At 53.7% G+C, this 18,624-nt stretch overlaps 1 protein-coding gene and 2 long non-coding RNA genes across 5 annotated transcripts in view; 1 reads left to right on the top strand and 2 right to left on the bottom strand.

Moving 5' to 3' along the window:
• Window positions 1-329: 329 nt before the first annotated feature.
• LOC116184262 (uncharacterized) lies at window positions 330-15,481 on the bottom strand. Of its 2 annotated transcripts, XR_013340952.1 has the most exons (5): window positions 15,457-15,481; window positions 14,708-14,959; window positions 8,155-8,256; window positions 5,803-5,870; window positions 330-945 (listed from the first exon to the last, which is right to left on the bottom strand). It is a non-coding gene; the product is annotated as an uncharacterized LOC116184262 (long non-coding RNA). The 2 variants fall into 2 exon arrangements; XR_013340953.1 differs by lacking the exons at window positions 14,708-14,959; window positions 15,457-15,481 and adding an exon at window positions 14,544-14,607.
• LOC110473941 (uncharacterized) lies at window positions 12,957-14,119 on the bottom strand. 2 transcript variants are annotated; one of them, XR_004149024.2, is made up of 2 exons: window positions 14,086-14,119; window positions 12,957-13,159 (listed from the first exon to the last, which is right to left on the bottom strand). It is a non-coding gene; the product is annotated as an uncharacterized LOC110473941 (long non-coding RNA). The 2 variants fall into 2 exon arrangements; XR_013340954.1 differs by lacking the exon at window positions 14,086-14,119 and adding an exon at window positions 13,871-14,000.
• The window catches only part of FAM20A (FAM20A golgi associated secretory pathway pseudokinase), a 17,195-nt gene continuing 12,350 nt past the window's right edge, over window positions 13,780-18,624 (top strand). Inside the window, exon 1 of the mRNA XM_021536925.3 lies at window positions 13,780-14,183. Coding sequence (XP_021392600.2) covers window positions 13,876-14,183 — 308 coding nt within the window. The 5' untranslated portion in view covers window positions 13,780-13,875. The remainder of the gene's footprint in view (window positions 14,184-18,624) is intronic.

Below are 18,624 nucleotides of genomic sequence, written 5' to 3'. Positions count from 1 at the left end.
ATTCATAGAATCACAGAATCTCACAATCACAGAATCACAGAATCACAGAATTCACAGAGTCACCAGGTTGGAAGAGACCACCAAGATCATCGAGCCCAGCCCAGCCCCAGCACCCCAACCAAACCCTGGCACCCAGAGCCACATCCAGGCTTTGTTAAACACACCCAGGGGTGGTGACTGCACCACCTCCCCAGGCAGCCACTGCAGAACTTTATCTCCTTTTTGTAAAGCACTTTTTACAAAATACTTTTTCCTAATATCCAACCCATCTTTCCCTTGTGCCGCTGTCAAGGCAGGACAGGAATGAGAAGACTGATCAGAAGCTGCTCAGAGTAAAACTCTGGTTTGTTCAAAATACACCACTCCTTTATTCAGAGCTTCGTGAGGACCACTTCCATTGGTCCTGAACTTAAAACAACTCACTGCATTGGTGCAGAGTGCTTGATGCACAGTGATAGAACTTAACTATAAACAATGTGAAAAACAAGAGAGATAAAGAATTATTGACATTCTTCTCCAGCTCTTTCCCAGGCTTCTGCCTGGCTGGAAACTCTCCCTTTCTGTCTTTGACTGAATCTGAGACCCACACCCTTGGTGCAGCCTGAGGCTGTGTGCTCTGGTTCTGTCAGTTCCTGGAGAAAGAGCCCAGCCCCAGCTGAGCACAGCCACCTTCCAGGAGCTGTACAGAGTGCCAAGGTCACCCCTGGGTCTCCTTTTCCTCACAGGGTTTGTGTTCCCAGCCCCTCTCCAGCCTTGTTGCCTCCTCTGCTCAAACCCTCATTCACACTGCAGCCACAGCACACAGATCAGGCTTTTTGTCAAACAAATCCCATTCCAAGTGGCTGGCAGCACAGGGAAATCTGCCGTGGTGCTGCTCTGAAGGGTTTCCAGTTCACTGCAGCACTTTATAGCTGCAGTTGTTTCCATGAGCGAGTCCAAGAGAGGCTGTGAACAGGAAGGAATTAGGCACTCATGCAAAGAGCATTAAAGTCAAGGGGAATCTTTCCATTGACTCGAGAGGGTTTGGCTCCCAGCCCTGGATATCAGGGGCTGTTGTGGGGGATTTGGAGCAGGAAATGGGAGCAGGACTTTCCAGGTTTTCTCAGCGTTTGTTATGGATTTTACACAGGAGGTCTCTGTGCTCATTTTCCTGCATGTAAATTAACAAGTGACTGTTCCTCCAAGGTGCACTGAGCATCCTGGGCACGTCCTCTGCCGTTCCTGGGATGGCAGAGCTAATACTGGATGGATGGCAGGAGCACATTCCTATGGAATTAAGATTTTTTTATGGGTCAGCTGCAGATGCATAACCCACATATGGTGTGTCAGTCCGAGTGGCAAAAATACCATGAACCCAAAGCTTCAGCAGATCTGAAAATCTTTTTAAACCCAACCTCAAATTCCCACTGGGGGTGAAGCCCCCTCTGGCTTCATCCAGAGTCACTGATTCCAACCCTCCCTGCTCAGCCAAAGCTCTGCACAGGAGGATTCTGTCTTTTCATGGAGGCCAGGAACCTGCACCAAAGGACAGAAGAGCTGAGCTGCCTCCACTGATATAGCCATGATGCCTCAGGTTTTGGCTTTTCTATTTTTCAGATCCTGTGCTGCTTTAGTGTGTGGGTCTGGGCTCCACATGAGGAGATGCTGAGCTCTGTGCACCTTTCCCCCATCTCTGAACTCATCCCCTCCAAGCTCCCAACCCTGGAAAAGGATCCACAGCTCCAGGTAAGAGAATCAAAGAGTCATGGAAGGGTTTGGGTTGGAAAATTCCTCAAAGATCACCTTAAACATCACCCCTGCCTGGCAAGGACACCTTCCAGGCTGCTCCAAGCCCTTCTAACCTGGCCTTGGGCACTTCCAGGGGCACTTCAGAGCTCTGAGAATTCAATCCCAGCCCCTCACCACCATCACAGGGAGAATTTATTCCTAATATCCCATCTAAATGTGATCTCTTTTAATTTGGGCCCATTCCCCCTTGTCCTGTCTCTACAATTCCTGAAGAAGAGTCCTGCAGTCTCCTCTCCAAAAAATCCACCCCAATTTCAGATTTAAAAGACAGGCAAAGTGGTGAAGCAGGGAAGGTTCCTTCCCACATAAAGCAGCCAAAAAATAATCGGAGTGTAGAGGGAGCACTGTGGATTACACAAAACTGATCCCATCTAGTACAAACACGGCTGAACAGCTCCTTAAAAACACTCTATGGATGGTTCCTGAAAGTAATTGCCAGCAAATTTTATTTGTGGGAAAGCACAGCAGAGCTGAGCTATATTTAATAGTGGAAAGAAGATAAAGGTAATCTCCAAAGGTCTGAAAATGCAGACTCTGTGCTTGGATAAACTTGGGTACATCCTCATGCAGTAAATGCCAGCACAGCTCAGGGATGTTTTCCTCAGTGTGGGCAGCAATTCAGGGAATATTTGGTTTTCAGATCAGAAGCAGCCATTAAAGCATCTTTCCTGAGCCTCCCTTCACCACAAGGTGAAAGATTTCACCCAACAGCTGGAGAGGGCTGGAGGTTGGATAATTCAGAGCTTTGCAGTGAGTGATGCTCCCGGGGCAGGCCTGGCTGAGCTGCAGCCGTCCCCCTGCCAGGGCCCTTTCCCACAAGGGCTGCTCTTTAATTCTTTAACAGACCAGCTCTGCTCCCATTTCCCTTCTCAGAGACTTCTCAGACAGCTCTGGGAACATGAGCTGAGGGAGAGCAGCGTGAGGAGAAGGCACTGAGCAAACACTGGGGACCCTCAGTGCCACCAAACATCGCCCACTGGGACCACGGGCCCTGGCAGCTCCAGCAGCCACAGGGAGCCCCCCAAACCTCCCACCCCCTCAAATCCCCTGCCAGGAGCACTTCCAGAACCCTCCTCGGAGAATCTGCTCCTTCTTTCCATTCCATTTGCCTCTGGGGTTTTTCCTAAAGCACAGCTTTTTCTCCCCAAGCAGTTTTTCCTACAAAGCTCTGCAAAGAACCACAGCTGGCATCTCTCGTGGAGGCAGCATCCACTTAAAAAGCTCTGGGTGGCCCCAAAGTCACCCCAAACACACCGAGTGCCACGGTGTTAGCACTGAAATCATTGCACACGTCGATTTTTATGTAAATCGGTGCTCACTGTTTACTTCTGGCAAGATTAAAATGCTCAGCATCAGCTCCGGGTTTTCAGGGCTGTGAATTCAATTTGCAGAGGGCACCTGAGAGAGAGGGGGATGTTGTTTTTTTTTTTTTCCCTGGGAATTAATATTGTTTGTTTGGAATATCTGAGAGGCTGGGAAGCCATCATTCCGGATCATAGCTTATGAAAAGACAAAGGTTATTTTAAAAACTTGTATTTGGAGTCAAACTCACCTTATTCCTTTCAAGAAGCTGCTGCTTTTCTTCTTAAACCGTTAACTTTGACCCTTTCTGGGTTTAAAATCTGCCTGTTTGTGTCCCCAGCTCCTGGCCCGAGTCCCCCTGCCAGTGCTGGTAGCACAGAGCTACAAGTCTGTCAACTCCAGAAAATGTGCTTTTAATGTTCCCACTGGGGCACATTAAAAATGGGCTTTAAAGTATGAATTTAATGACTTGGGATAAAATTGAGTTTGTGGGCAATATCTGACTCAAAAAGTGTGTAAATATTTCATTTATTCATGCAGCGACAAATTAGAGATAAGGGAAGGGAAGGGAAGGGAAGGGAAGGGAAGGGAAGGGAAGGGAAGGGAAGGGAAGGGAAGGGAAGGGAAGGGAAGGGAAGGGAAGGGAAGGGAAGGGAAGGGAAGGGAAGGGAAGGGAAGGGAAGGGAAGGGAAGGGAAGGGAAGGGAAGGGAAGGGAAGGGAAGGGAAGGGAAGGGAAGGGAAGGGAAGGGAAGGGAAGGGAAGGGAAGGGAAGGGAAGGGAAGGGAAGGGAAGGGAAGGGAAGGGAAGGGAAGGGAAGGGAAGGGAAGGGAAGGGAAGGGAAGGGAAGGGAAGGGAAGGGAAGGGAAGGGAAGGGAAGGGAAGGGAAGGGAAGGGAAGGGAAGGGAAGGGAAGGGAAGGGGCACTGAGTGCCATGTCCAGGCCTTCCTTGGGCACCCCCAGAGACTGGATTCCACCTCCTCCCTGGGCAGCCCCTTCCAATGCCTGACCACCCATTCCACAGAGAAATTCCTCCTGATGTTCAAGCTGAATCTCCTCTGGTGCAGCTCAAGGCCATTCCCTCTCGTCCTGCCCTTCCAGCATCCCCTCCTGCTCTGTAACCTTTCTGTCACTGTCAGCACCAGAAGCTGCTGGTGGGAGATCCCACCATGAGCAGAAGGGAAGGAATTCCCAGCCTCCCACTCTGGCCATGTCCAGCCCTTCCTCTCCACTGTCACCCACATCCCAGCAGGTTCCTGAACAACAACAGGGCTGTGGCCAAGCCCAGAGCTATTTTTGCACTGTTGATGCCCCTCGGAGCCTGTGCCAGCTCCCACAGGAGCATCCAGAATATAATGGGACAAGCTCAGGCCAGGCAAAGAAAGAGCTCAGTTGTCACCTTGTTTTCAAGGACATTCTGCAGCTTTCCCCTACTTAACTGTGTCTCCAGCTAAAGCCAAACAGTTGCCACATGAGCAAAAAATTCCAGCCCTCAGGAGATGTGGATCCTCAGGGATCCAGCAGAATGACAGCAACCTCAACTGTAATTATTGCCCTGCAATCTGCATGTCATGAATAAATTGAGAATTCAGCAATAGCTGCAATCACCACTCACAGTTTGATGGGGAAGATGGGCAGCAATTGAGTGCTGGGTAAATATTCATTTTTGATCTTTCCCTGGCAACAGAGAACATTGTCCTGTGGAGGCTCCACACAACAAAAAGAGGGATGTAGGGCAGGGCCTGCCCTCTGCACCCCCCAAAACTTCTGCACCCATCAGCTGGGCTGGGGAGAAAGGTGGGTAAATTAGAAAATGAGAAAAAACTTTAACCACAACTAAAACTGAGGCTTTTCTCCTCCTGTTCTTTGAGCCATTTGGTTCACAGATGTCTTTAAGAGCTCTCAGAGTGTGGCAGTCAGAGCCAACAGGGCACCCATGCCATGGCCAAGGGGAAAACTTGCTGTTCTGAGCTCAATTTTGGGTGCGTGGCCTGAATGTTCATCTTTTGTGCACTGAAATCACCAAAAATGGTGATTTGGAAACATCCAACACACACAGCACAGTGCCAGGCTGGAGAGAACAAACACCCCTGGTACCCCCAGATCTGATGGAGAAGGTGATCACTTCCAACTATCCAACAGATTTCTGCTCATCAGCTGCTTCCCTCTGTAATTTGTTTTTGATTCTGGAAGTTCTTGAGCCAGCTGGTGCCTTCCCTGAGCTTGATGCCTTGAGAAGGCTGAGCTGGAGCAGAGGCTGGACAGAGCTACAGAATAAAGCAGGGATTTATCCAAAGGATCTCCTCCATGGATCCACCTTGGGCAGCACCAGAGCCCAGCCAGGGCTGCACCCAAATGACCCAAAATGGTCCCAAAATGCACGAGCGTTCCCGGGGCTCTCCCTGGGATCAGTTCTGCTCCATTGGCACCTTGGAGTTCATTGTCCCATTCCAGCTCCAGCCCAGGCAGTCCCACCCTGCTTGTTTTTCTCTCTCCAGCCCACGCTGTTTGTGCTCCTGGGCTGAGGTTTGGATCATTTGTCCTTGGTGCCCAGCTGGAGCAGGAATTGTTTTGTCTCTGCTCTGTGCAGAGAGCTCAGCATCCCCTCATGTGGAGCCCAGACATCTGAGAGGCTGGGAACTCATCATTCTGCATCACAGCTTATGAAAAGACAAAGGTTTTTTTAAAAAAATTATATTTGGAGTCAAACTCACCTTATTCCTTTCAAGAAGCTGCCGCTTTTCTTCTTAAACCTTTAAAGAACACTAAAGCAGCACAGAATCTGAAAAATATAAAAATATAAAAACTAAACCTGTGGCATCAAGCTGAGGCAGCTGCAAATCCCATGAGGGAGGTGCAGACCAGCCTCTGAGACAATTTCCATGCCAGAGCCAGGATCCCACTTTGCTGAGCAAATTTAGGGCACAGGAGGAGCAAGGGGAGGTGAGCCCAGCACCCCTGCCAGGGGCAGCTCCCTCACCCCTGTGAGCCCCACCTGTCCCTCTGCCACCCCTCTGGGACCTCCAGAGATGGCTCAGGGTGACCCAGGGGAACACCTGGAGCAGCAGAAAGCCAGGAGACAATTCCAGCAGCTTGCAGGGGCAGCTGGGCCTTCTCCCACTGCCAATTAAAGAGTTTCCTTGACAGTGTCTTATATAAATATTAGACATCCCCACACGCCAACAGCTCCACCAGGCAGGACACAAATGACAAGGGCTCCTCAGCTCTGTGCTTCCCACCATCACAGGAGCCCAGCTACCACGGGCAGCATGAAAAATCCTTCTCTGTGGTTACTGCACACAGCAAATGAGCAAAGGCACCTCGTGGCATTTGCCTCTGGATGAGCAGCAAGGGCAGGGGGATGAAAAACACAAGGACAAGCACAGCCCCCCAAGAGCCCTTGTAGCTCACTGCAGAAATGGGATGCTCTGGAAATGGCTCGAGCTCCAGCAGAATCCATGTGTGAACAGGAGCTGAGTGGAATAATTCACTGTGCACTGACTTTCACCACGGGCCCCGGGATTCAAATCCATGTTCTTTCCAAATGACTGTAATTTCCAGCCCATCTCCTGTGATGAGGAACACAGCCAGCCTGAAATTCCCCCACGGTGCTTGAATAAATACATTAACCTGAGATATAATTTACTAAGACTTAAATGTGAGCTCAGGAAGATCTATTTCTGCTGCAGGAACTTGTGCTAAAATTGGCACCAGCTCTCTCCAAGGCTTTCTCCATCCAGCACGTTGGGCTTGGGGGGAGAAGTCTACCTGTGTCCTTCTCCATGGACTGCAGAGACTTGAAAATGTGGACAGAAGCAAGGTCAGAGATGTTTCCCACTCCTGGAGGTGCCAGGAGAGGAGAACAGGGATTAAAGACCAGGACCTGCAGCCCAGGTTCACCCTCATTGGTGGCAAAGGGTCAATAAGGAAGTCAAAGAAGGACAGAGCTGAAAACCAGCTGAATTTTCTGCTGGTAAGAGAGCTCTCCTTCTGAGTCCCATTAAAACTATCCTGACTATTTTCTTGCTTCAAAATATATCTCCAGCAGGACAGGGAGTTCCCTGGTGTGAAATGAGATGAACCAAGCAGAACTGAGCCCTACAGCATCACTGGAGAGCAGCTTCAGCCCAAGATCCTTGCTCTGCCACAGGAATTCATGTTTAAAATTCTGGGGGGAATTTTACACAGAGATATTTGAACCTATACGAGGTCCCAGCACCATAATTCCATTTAAATTTGATCTGGACATAGGATTGTGCTGAAAACAGATAGAGAACACTCCCAGCTCAACAGGAATTCTGTTACTGCAGGGGATTCACAGGTTCTCCTTGGTCTATGTTCTAAATCCTCAGCATTGGTGCTGCTTTCCAATGAAGTGAGCAAACAGGCAGCAAAGTTGGTGAGCAGTTAAGGTCTAAATGTTTTGGTGGTGAGAAAGGCAGAGGAGGTGGCAGTGATGAGTCTGGGCGTGATCACCCCCATCCTGCAGCCACATCCAGCCTGGCACCCTCAGCACTGGAGCTGCTCTCTTGGGGTCCTTCCCAGCTTCTCCTTTTTTCTTTTTCTTTTTTTTTTTTGTCATTTCCTTTCTTACTAAATGCCAGATTTATTGCAGGATAAGCTGTTGTACAAACCCCGACATGAGCACTGTGTTCCAAAATCATTACTTTTATTACCCAATCCTCTGCGCACAGAGACAACCCCCCAGAAGAGTTATTGCCACCACTTCTGTGGCCAGCACAGAGCCAAGGCTAAGGTGACCCTGGTGACAGCCGAGATTAACAGGGGTAGGAAAGGGAAAAACAAACACACACACTAAAAAAAAAAAAACTCTGGAAAAGCTGAGCAGGGCAGTGGTATCCCAAAAACTGCCTGGGAAGTGGAAGGATCTTCCCCTCTGGCTGATATTGTGCTCACACACACCTGACCACTCTGCAGTTTCCTTTTGACCACCCCAATTTATGTGTTAATTAACGATTTCCACTCTGGGCTGAGGATGAAAGGGCTTTTTCTTTAGAGGATTTGCTTTTCAGGACAAAGGTGTCCCAACATCCATCACAGCCTACCTGCCCCAAAACTGGAGACTGGCTGTTTTCTTCTGTGGTCTGGATGAAGAGGTGCTGGGCTGAGAGCTGGAAGTTTGGGATCCATCTGTGATTTTCCCATCACTGGAAGGAAGCACAAAGCCCTTCATTTTCTCTGGTTTGTACACAATCCTTGTCCCATCCACTGTCAAGATTTTAGATTATTATCCAGGGAGTCCCACCCCAGCCCTCAGTGGTTTTACTGAGAAACTGGTGAGCAGAGGATTCGTTTCAGGGTTTGGAAAATGTTACAGCAGCTTCAGAGAGAGGCTCAAACCTCTGCCCTGGGTTTGGGGCCTGGCCCAGCCAACAGCAGAAGGAACATCTGTGCCTTTTCCCAGCCCTTCTGCCTGCTAACAATAAACAAATAAAATAATAAGAGCTCCTCTCTTCAAAAGCCATTAAAATAAAATAAAAACCCTCTGCAAACAATCTGCGTTTTATCTTCTTAATGGCCCCAAAGCCTCCACTTGTCTACAAAAACAATTTCACTCAGCAAGGGTTGAGGAATATTCCTTTCAAATGGTGCACCAGATGTCCCACGGAGACCACTACACAGTTAACTACCAATAAAGGCAATTCCACAAACTCAACACTCGCTAAGCAAGGCGCGCGCAGCCCGGCGCCGTTGGCAGACGAGGAGAGGGATTTGCTGCACTTTAACCTCCAACAGCACCAGCGGGCTGCTCCCGTCTCCACGGCAGGGCTGGCTCCAGCCACCGAGTCCATTGGAGAGGGATTTGTTTTGCTCTCTTGGAAATCAGATCCTGAAAACTCAGGCCAGGCTGAGCCCCTGCCCGGCCGGCCAAAAACCCCTGGTGTTGCTCAAGAGGTCGGCGCCGTTTCCCGGTCAGCCCCAACGTGTCCAAGACAAACAGCCCTGTGACATCTGGGCTCCGTCTCATCCCAGCTCTTGGGGACGTGCAGGTCACCCTTCTCCACCAGCTCTGCCTGCACAGAGCTTCTCCAGGCTCTCAGGGTTGGTGTCCACCCGCTGGATTTTGGACAGGAAATTCTGCTGGGAGCGTGGTGGAGCCTTCTCAGCCCCCCCGCCCCACACAAGGGTTCATGGCCCGCCCCACCCTCCTGGAAGAGGATGGCTTGGTGTTGGGATTGACCATGGAAAGCTGCCACAGCTCCCCAGGATTCTGCTCTAAGCCAGCTCCAGGGATGCTCAGACAGAGAGAGGGAGGGGGAAGCAAAGGCGTGCTGGAGGCCCCAGCACACAAGAGCAGCTCGCTTGGACCATGAAGGTGCTTCCCTTTGGTTTGTGCTTAGCTGTGCGAGTTCACTGCCAAGAGGGAGAGGATCCACCCAGACTCCCGAGCCCTGAGCATCTGGGAGCTCGCTGAGGCCAAGGGATGAGCCTGGAACAGCTGCCAGGAGGAGAGGTAGATGGGAGGAGGGAAATGAAACCACTGATGGGAGCTGCTGCCAGGGATGGGGAAGTGTTGGAGGTGTCATGCCTGGGGCACCTCTTCCTTTCTGCTTTCCCTGTCCTGCAGTGAAGGAAGCTCATGACTCATTCCCACTTTTTGTGTTTCTAAACATTTCCTTTTATACCCTGTAACTGCATTTTTGTACCAAAAAACCCTCTGGAGTGAACACACTTCATCTCTCAAGACTCCTCTCCAACGCAAGTGGAGAGGCACTAATTGCCCTGTCAGGGTCTCCAGGGCTCTCCTCGGTGTTGTTAGCTATCAAAAATGTGTTCTTAATTTAAGCCCTTGGCCCAAATATTTCATTTTTAGTTACAGGCTGAGAAAGAATGTGACACAGCCCAGAGCAACAGCGGGAGCTTCTCCCACCAGCCCAGCAGAGACTGGGAAGGGCTCTCACACCCTCCTGGTGGGGGAAGCCCCAGCTCCGGGGTTCAGGCAGAGGGGAACCCCCCATGAGAGGCACCACCCTCCTGGGAAACTAAAAACCCAGCCCTGGTGTGCCCAGCGTGGGAGGTGCTCTTTGGGGACCATGAGGACACCCAGAACAACCACCAATGTCATCACCACCATCATCACCATCACCATCATCCTTACCATCACCACCATCATCACCACCATCACCACCATCATCATCAACATCATCAACATCATCATCACCATCACCATAATCACCACCACCACCACCAACACCACCATCACCACCAACACCATCACCACCATCACCAACCTCATCCCCACCATCACTACCATCGTCATCATTATCACCACCATCACTACAACCACCATCCCCATCACCACAATCACCACCATAACCACCATCACCACCACCACCACCATTGTCACCACCATCACCACCACCACCATCCCCATCCCCACCATCCCCACCACCACCACCAGGTAGAACATGGTCCTGCTGCTCTGAGTCCCAGCTGGCCCAGGAGCAGGAGCAGAGCTGCAGGATGTTCTCCTGGCACATCTGTGCTCTTGCCAGTGAAGCAGCAAATGCAGAACTTGGCTCCTCCAGCTGATGTTTTTCTTCCCTTTGTGATGCTGTGGAGCTGCCTTGGTGTTTAATCCTCTAAATTAACGGCAGTGAGAAAGGAATAATTCTCATCTCCTCCCTTCTGCAAACATTACAATCTGCAGGGTGGGATTGGGCAGCTCTGCAGCATTTCAAGTTAAAAAGACAAAAAGCAGCAGACAGAGGCATTTACCTTTTGGCAAGTCAAAGACGTCCCTAAGGAAGATGGGTTTTAAATCCATACTGTGTGAAAGAATTTAAATTACATACTTAAAACTCCAAATATTGTAAGTTGCGTGTCTGGAAAAACAAGAGGAATACCCTTTGTTTATTAAAAAATGACTTTGAAAAGGACCTGGCTGGCTCCTATCTGAAATACAAAGGAAGTATTTCTTACTCTGAGATGTCATCATACATTTATTTAAAGCTTTAATGATACGTTTTGGATGTCTTCTATGCCTGAACATTTCTCCACCGCAGTTGTCTGGAAGAAGGAGCTTTTTTTTCTCCCATCTTTAAATAGTAAATGAGGCAAATTATCTCATGGTAATTCCAAATGGTAATTTGGTTCCGCTGGAGCTGTCAGTGCCCAATCAAAATAGCATTTCCAGGTTCATTTTAGGAACACATCCACCCCTTCCAGCGGGCTGGGATGAGTTCTGCTGAGCCCTGGAGTGGAAAGTGGTGCTCACCTGCAGCCCAGGGACCCCAGCTGGGCAGGAAGAGCCATGAACCAAGAAAGCAGAACAGGAGGAGATGTGGGTGGGACAGGCTCCAGTGGGATTCCCTGCTCCAAGGCGCTCCAAGCCATGGGTGAGCAGGGAAGCATCACTGTGGCATTATGGAAGCATCACTGTGGCATTATGGAAACACCACTGAGTTGTTCTAAATAATAATAACAGTGATTTTGTACTGCAGCCAGTTGGGAGCTGGCAGTCCCAACTGCTTTGGGAAGGATTGTAGCACTTCAATTTATCACAGATTAATGGGGCTGATTTATTATTTTTTTGTTTCTTTTTAATTAGCCTCATTAAAAGCCAAACAATCCCACTGCAGAGAATGCAAACAACATGGGGCACGGGCCCAGGCACTGGTGGTTCCTGGTGCCTTTGTCCAGAATTAGCGTTGCAAACCGGGGAAGATTTATTAATGGTTCCTGGGGGAGATTAGCAATGGGGAAACAGCTCAGGGAGGATTAGGAGCCAAGCTAGTATCAGCCAGTTTTTGGTGGAGTGTTTGTCAAAAGTTGTTCTTTGAGTTTGAAGTGAGTCTGCGGGTGTCCTTCGACGGGCTGGTAGCCATGGAGCAGGGCTTCTCCTGGGGATTCACCCAGGTTTGGTGAATCCTGGGGTTTAACTTCATCTGGGCAATCTTCTTAAAAATAAGTTTAAGAAATAGAAGAAGAATCCTATTGCTAGTGGCAGGCTGTTGCTTCATCTCGGGTTTATGATGTCACTGCTTGGGGAAGCTGCCAGGTCACCTGGCCTTAGAGGAGCAGGGTGTCCCCAGGCAGAGTGTGCAGCTGCAGCACACCCCCCTTTGCTCACCCCTAAGCCGGCTGACCAGCGAGCTGGAGCTCATTTCCCTGTTTACACCCAACTTCATGTCCTGAGAGCTCCTTCTCCCCTCCTGAGAAGGATCAGCTCTGTGCCTTCCCATCCTGCAGACCCCAACCCAGCACCTCTGAGCAGAGCCCCTGCCTGCCCCACACCTTTCCAGTACAGCACCCTAAAATTTCCCCTCTCCACTCCTCATGTCTGGTCTAGAGCCTGAAGTGCAATCATTTTACCAATTTTGTCCCCAAAGGGAACAGGAGGGGGGCACAGCTGGTGTCTCCAAAAGCCAAACAGTGTGGGGAGCACATCCTTTCCTACCACTGATCCTTGCTGGCCACAGCAGCTGCACATTGTGCTTATAAATCTTCTGTGGAAAACACACAAAATTTGGCATTATGAAAAATAATAATAATAAATTCAGAGCAAAAACCCCCAAACCTGAAACCCAAACTCTTCAAATATCAAAAGACTGAGTAATTTGGAAAGTGCATTTCTAAAGGAGAGTAAGAACCGTCTGCCAAAGATCAGAAGACCAAGAGGACGGGTCTGTTTGAGGTCCCTGCAGCCACCGCGCAGCCCAGGGGATTGTTTTCTCTCCCCTTCTGGATCAAAGGAACATCTCTACCATCAGGACAGGCGCTCGGCCAGCAGCCCCTGCGATGCCCTTTTGCTCAGCCCAGCCCCCCCATCCCAGCGCTGGCACTTCCAGAGCCTCCCCTCGCGCAGCACCGAGCCCTGCTCCAGCCAGCTGAAAATAAAACCGACTTCTCGCTCTTTCTGCAGTTTATTTTCTGTTCTCCCCTCAGCGCGGGGCCGGAGCCAGCCCAGCCTGGTCACGCTCCCGCGGTGCTCCGCCAGTTTCTCCTCCCTTGGCCGGGGCTCTCCCCGTCCCTCGCCCCGGGCTCTCCATCCCCCAGCGTGGGCGCGATGCTCCCAGCCCAAGCTCACCGCCACGGCCCTACAGCAAACTGCAGGGAGGAGTTTCCTCAACTACAGGGCATTTTTTTTAAGAATTAAGAAAATAAAAGCGGCCTTTGAACCATCTGCCGGCCCCAGGAGGGGCTGCAAGCCCAGCTGTGGGGGGACAGAGCGCAGCCGGGCCCTGCCCGCAGCCAGCAGAGGGGCTCGAGAACACGGGGAGATGTGCGTGGGATCAGCGGGACCCCCCTGCTCCAGGGCACTCCAACCCCCTCCCCTCGCCCCGCTCCCACACAGCCCCCGGCACCCTCCAGCCGCTGCCGAAGCTCCCAGCGCCGACTTTCCGCCTTCGGGAGAGGCGGCGAAGCCCCGGAGGAGCCGGCGAGGAGGGCGGGCGGGGGATTCGCCACCTGCGCTGGGCGAGCGGGCGGGCAGAGCCCGGGGCCGCGGGGCTGGGTCCCCCCGGCCCCGGCACCGGCACCGGCACCGGCACCGGCACCGGCACCGGCACCGGCACCGGGAGCGTGTCCGGGGGAGGCTCCCACGCTGCCGTGCCCCCACCCCGCTCCCCCGCCCCGGGCCCCGAGCGCCCTGCCCGGTCCCCGCCCCGAGGTGCCCGCACCCCCCGGCTCCGCCGCTGGAGCTCCCCCGTGCGCCCTGCCCCGGGAGCCGGCGGTGTCCCCGTCCCGGTCCCCGTCCCGGTTCCCGTCCAGGTTCCCGTCCCGGTCCCCGTCCCGGTTCCCGTCCCCCGCAGCCCGCACCGGCCATGCCGGGGCCGCGGCGGGACCGCCCGGCCGTGCTGCTGCTGCTCGGGGCGCTGCTGGCCGCGGATCTCTACTTCCACCTCTGGCCGCGGGCGCGCCGGGAGCTGGGGAGGGTCTCGCCGGGCTCCCCGGGCTGCCCCTGCCCCGCGCCCCCCGCGCCGCGCCCGCCGCCGCCCCGCGCCGCCCCCGCGCTGCGCCGCCTCTTCGCCCACCCGCTGTACCGCGCCGCCCCGCCGGGCCCCGCCGAGCCGCTGCTGGGCGCCCGCGAAGCCCTGCGCTACTACCGGCGGAAGGCGGCCCGCTGGAACAGGTGCGTCCGCAGCCGCGCAGCCCCCGCGCCGCGCATCGCCTCGGCACCCCTTTGCTGGGCATCCCCTGCTCGCCTCCTTCCCTGGCACCCCTTTGCTGGGCATCCCCTGCTCGCCTCCTCACCCAGCACCCCTTCCCTGGGCATCCCCTGCTCGCCTCCTCACCCGGCACCCCTTTGCTGGGCATCCCCTGCTCGCCTCCTCATCCAGCACCCCTTTGCTGGGCATCCCCTGCTCACCTCCTTCCCTGGCACCCCTTTGCTGGGCATCCCCTGTGCACCTCCTCATCCGGCACCCCTTTGCTGGGTATCCCCTGCTCGCCTCCTCACCCAGCACCCCTTTGCTGGGCATCCCCTGCTCACCTCCTTCCCTGGCACCCCTTTCCTGGGCATCCCCTGTGCACCTCCTCACCCAGCACCCCTTTCCTGGGCATCCCCTGCTCGCCTCCTCACCCAGCACCCCTTTCCTGGGCATCCCCTGCTCACCTCCTTCCCTGGCACTCCTTTCCTGGGCATCTCCTGCTCACCTCCTCCCCCGGCACCCCTTTCCTGGCTGTTTCCTGGGCATCCGTTTCTTGAGCACGCCGTGCACCAGCGTCTGCTGGCACTCTCCTCCCTTCCCGGACCCCTCCTGGGCACCTCCTTCCCCGGCACCCCCTTCCCGGGTATCTCCTGGGCACTCCCGTCGCGGCACCCCCTTCCCGAATATCCCCTGGGCACTCTTTTCCTGGGCATCTCCTGGGCACCCCCTTCCCAGATAATCCCTGTGCCGGCAGATTCTGGGAGGGAGACTCAAACCACTCTCCTGCCGGGCACCCTTTGCATGGTTCCTCGTTTCCTGGGCATCTCCTGGGCACCCAGTTCTTGAGTACCCACTGCACCGGCATCTCCTGGCCACCTCCTTCCCGGGTGTTTTCTGAGCATTCCTGCATGGGCACCCCCTTTTCTTGGATATCTCCTGGGCACTCCTTTCCTGGGTGCCCCTTGCATGGGGACACATTTCCCTGGCATTTCCTGGGCACCCCTTGCATGGTCACCTCTTTCCCTGGCATCACCTAAGCACCCCTTTTTTGGACCCCCCCATGCACTGGGATCTCTTGAGCATTGGGATCTCTTGCCCAGGCAGCCTCTGTGAGTGCACCCCCTGCACAGACATCCCTGTGCACCCCCTTTCTGGGCACCCCCTGCCCTGGCATCCCCTGGGCACCCTCTGGCCAGGCGCTCCCTGTATGGGCACCCCCAGGCACCCGCTGTCTGGACACCCCCTCTCACGTACCCCTCCCTTTCTGGGCAGCTCTCTGGGCACCTCTGTCCCTTGGATGTCCCTTGGCATCCCCAGTCCCTCCTGCCCCCCCAGTCTGGCTCTGTGCCCTCCCCCTCGCTGGGCTGGGCTGAGGGGTTCTGCTGGGGTGCTCCTTCCTGGGGTGTCTCCCACCCTGCTCCACTGCCGGGGCCCCAGAGAAAGGGACCCCCAGCTCAGAGCCCTCTTCCTGCTGCCTCTCCCAGCCCCAGCAAGGAGGAAACTCCCTGCTCCCTGCTCCTGGGGTGGGACTGTCCCTGCCTGTGGTCACTGCCCTGGGGGGACCCTCAGCGCCAGCTCCAAGCATTGATTATTTGTACCTTGAATCCCTGGTCTAACCCCCCTTTCACAAGGGCCGGGCTAAGCTGGAAGCAGCCACAGCTGCTCCCCGCACCCCCAGAACTTCACTCGTGCACAAACTCGGGCAGAAGAGAGCACAGAGCTCCCAGCGTGCTGAGCTCATGGCACCACCTCACCCACTGTCCCCTCTGTGCCACAGGACACCTGCAAGGCGATGGCAGCATGTCCTGGGGGCACCCCAGGGACCCCTGTCCTGGCACTTCCCCGCTGCCCACGTTTGGTTTCCAGCATGGGAGCAGCCCCCACTCCTCCCATCCCCTGCGTGGTGGCTGCTGAGCTGCACAGGCAGCATTCCCAAGCTCCTGCTCTCTCCACTTCCATGCCTGTTCCTCCTGCTCCTGTGGGACTCACCCAGTGCTGGTTCCACGTGAGATTTGCTGGAGGAGATGATGGGAAGCGATAATGGAAGGAACAGGAAATCACCTTCATGGCCTGAGCAGCAGCAGGAACCACCTGGGTGCTCAGCCAGGGTCACCCCTGGCAGGCTCTTCCCTGTCTCCAGTCAGCCTGGATCCTGCTGAACCCTTTGTCACAGCACATGAAATCCATGGCTGGTGGCTTTGAGTACCCCTGGCTGTGCCACAGACCCACCTTGGGTGCATCTTCTCAGAGCTGAGCCCTGCCTTCTGAAGACATCAGGATTTGGCTACCAGGATGGATGTTTCCCCAGCAAAATCCTGGTGGGAATGGGGGATTTAAACCAAAGCAGGTCACGGCTTGATGGCACCATCAGAAACCCTGGGCACTTGCTGCAGCCTCTCCTGCAGGACAGTGAGAGGTCTGCACTCCCCACTTTTATTCACCATACTGTGGAAAAATGGAATTTGTGCTGAAGCCACGGCCCAAGGTTAGGCTGTGGTGTGTCTGCAGGAAGACGGTGATGCCATTTGTCCTTGGCTGACTTCGCTTTGCACCTCCAGGAAGGGAAGGAGGGCAGAGTATTGATTACTCCTCAGTCACTCTGAAATAAAATATATGATGCTCATAAGTGGGTGAAACCTCCAGAGGCTGAGGTGACACAACCGCTCCTGCAAAAGCCTGCCAACAGCCATCGGTGCTGCACATTGAATGTGCAATCAGGTGGCACTGGCCAGAGCTGATGGATTTTGTGAGATTGTTCATTTGCTGTGGGCACGGAGCAATTTCTGCCTCACCAGGAGCACTGCAGAGCCCTTGTCCTCTGTGATGTGGCCAGGGCAGGGTCCTCGTGGCACCCAGGAATCCACGGCTTTCTCTCCCACTGCATGGTTCAGCCAAGCTGCTGCTGAGGACTGGAGAGCAAAACCTCCACAGCAGCTGCACATGCAGAGCCAGGCAGCCAAGGCTCAGGGCTGAGTGCCACGGGCATTCTCTCCTCAGCATGACAGGGTGAAGCACATTTCTCTGTCACCCGTGGGTGTGGGTGCTGGCAGAGCAGCTGTGGGAGCAGCAGGATGTTCTCCTGAGTGGGACAAGCTGCAGTTTAACCCCGTTCCTCCAGCACGCCGTGGCTGCCTTCATCTCTGCAGGACATCAGCTGGACAGGGGCTGTGCCAGCTGGAGCTGCCCAGGACACTCCTGTTGGGATGCCCACGGCCAGAACGTGTCCGTGCCCTCCTCCACGGTGCTGCCCAGCCCTGCCTGCTCCCAGCACTCCAGTCAGGAGCAGCAGTTGGATTGCGGGATGCAGAACCAGCCAGAGAGATTGATGGGGACACAGGGAGAAAACAGAAAAACAACAAAACATCCACACCTCTTCAAAACAAACAAACAAAAAAATCCCTTTAAAACTCCAGAGCTTATTTTTATCCTTGAAAGAGCAGCTTCAAGATCCCAAGCTCAGGAGCTGGTGGCCTGAGCTGTGTCACCCCACGCTGTGCCTCCCTCCCAGCCCAGCAGAGAGCTGAAAGCCAGGGCAACCCCAGGGCTATTTATAGCAGGGTAGAAATGAACCCTGTTTTTATATCATTATGCCTTTTGCAGAGATCTGTTTTTTTTTCTAGGCAAACATTTCAGGAATCCTGAAGGAAGCAGGGAGGCAGAGAGAGCTGTATTTTGGGTTGAAGGGCTGGGAAGGGACTGGCTCAGCCTGGGCAGGGCCCATGTGGATGCAGGGCTGGGATCTGCCTCCCCTTGCATAACCACTGCATTTTTTTCCCCCTCGGTAATCCCTTGCTTGCTGCCACCCCGGGGGAACAGCCTGTGTGCATGGCAGGCAGGAGAGCAAATATGGTAAAATATTTGGGCAGCTTCCCTAGGGAAAAATCCTGAGTCATTCCTGCCCATGGCACTGGCCATAAGTCCCTGGCTGTGGCAGGGTTAATACCTCATTTATTAATTAATGCCTTATTAATGTTCATTATGTTGTGCCTCGCTTATCCAGGGGAAGGGCAGCAGGCTGGGGGTCAAGGCACTTGTGCTGGAGCTGTTGGCATTCCAGGGGCACTTCCTTGTGCCCAGGGAATTTTCTGCCTCCTGAGCAAAGCGCTGGTCAGGGAGGGAAATGCTCCAGCTCCCTCTGACCTTGCACACGTGGATTTCACGCTGTGGCTGACCCAGTCCAGTGGAAAGACAAACACACTGGGAGAGGGAACAGGCTCCCACATCCAACCCGACTCTCCAGCTCCTAGAGGGCTCCCAGGATACCACTGTGTAGGAAATGAATTTGTGGAAAATTTTCAGAGTCTGACAGAAGGCTCACATAGGATGTATGTGTGTGTAAACCTTGAGATAAGAAATGGTGACAGAAATACTGCGGAATATGACATTATTGGGAGAAAAATAGAGCTAAAAACAAGTTCCAAA

This window comes from Lonchura striata, chromosome 19 (assembly GCF_046129695.1).
Source record: "Lonchura striata isolate bLonStr1 chromosome 19, bLonStr1.mat, whole genome shotgun sequence".
Lineage (NCBI taxonomy): Eukaryota > Metazoa > Chordata > Aves > Passeriformes > Estrildidae > Lonchura > Lonchura striata.
Note: the sequence above shows the minus strand (reverse complement) of the source record. Positions and strands in the feature narration are given on the sequence as shown.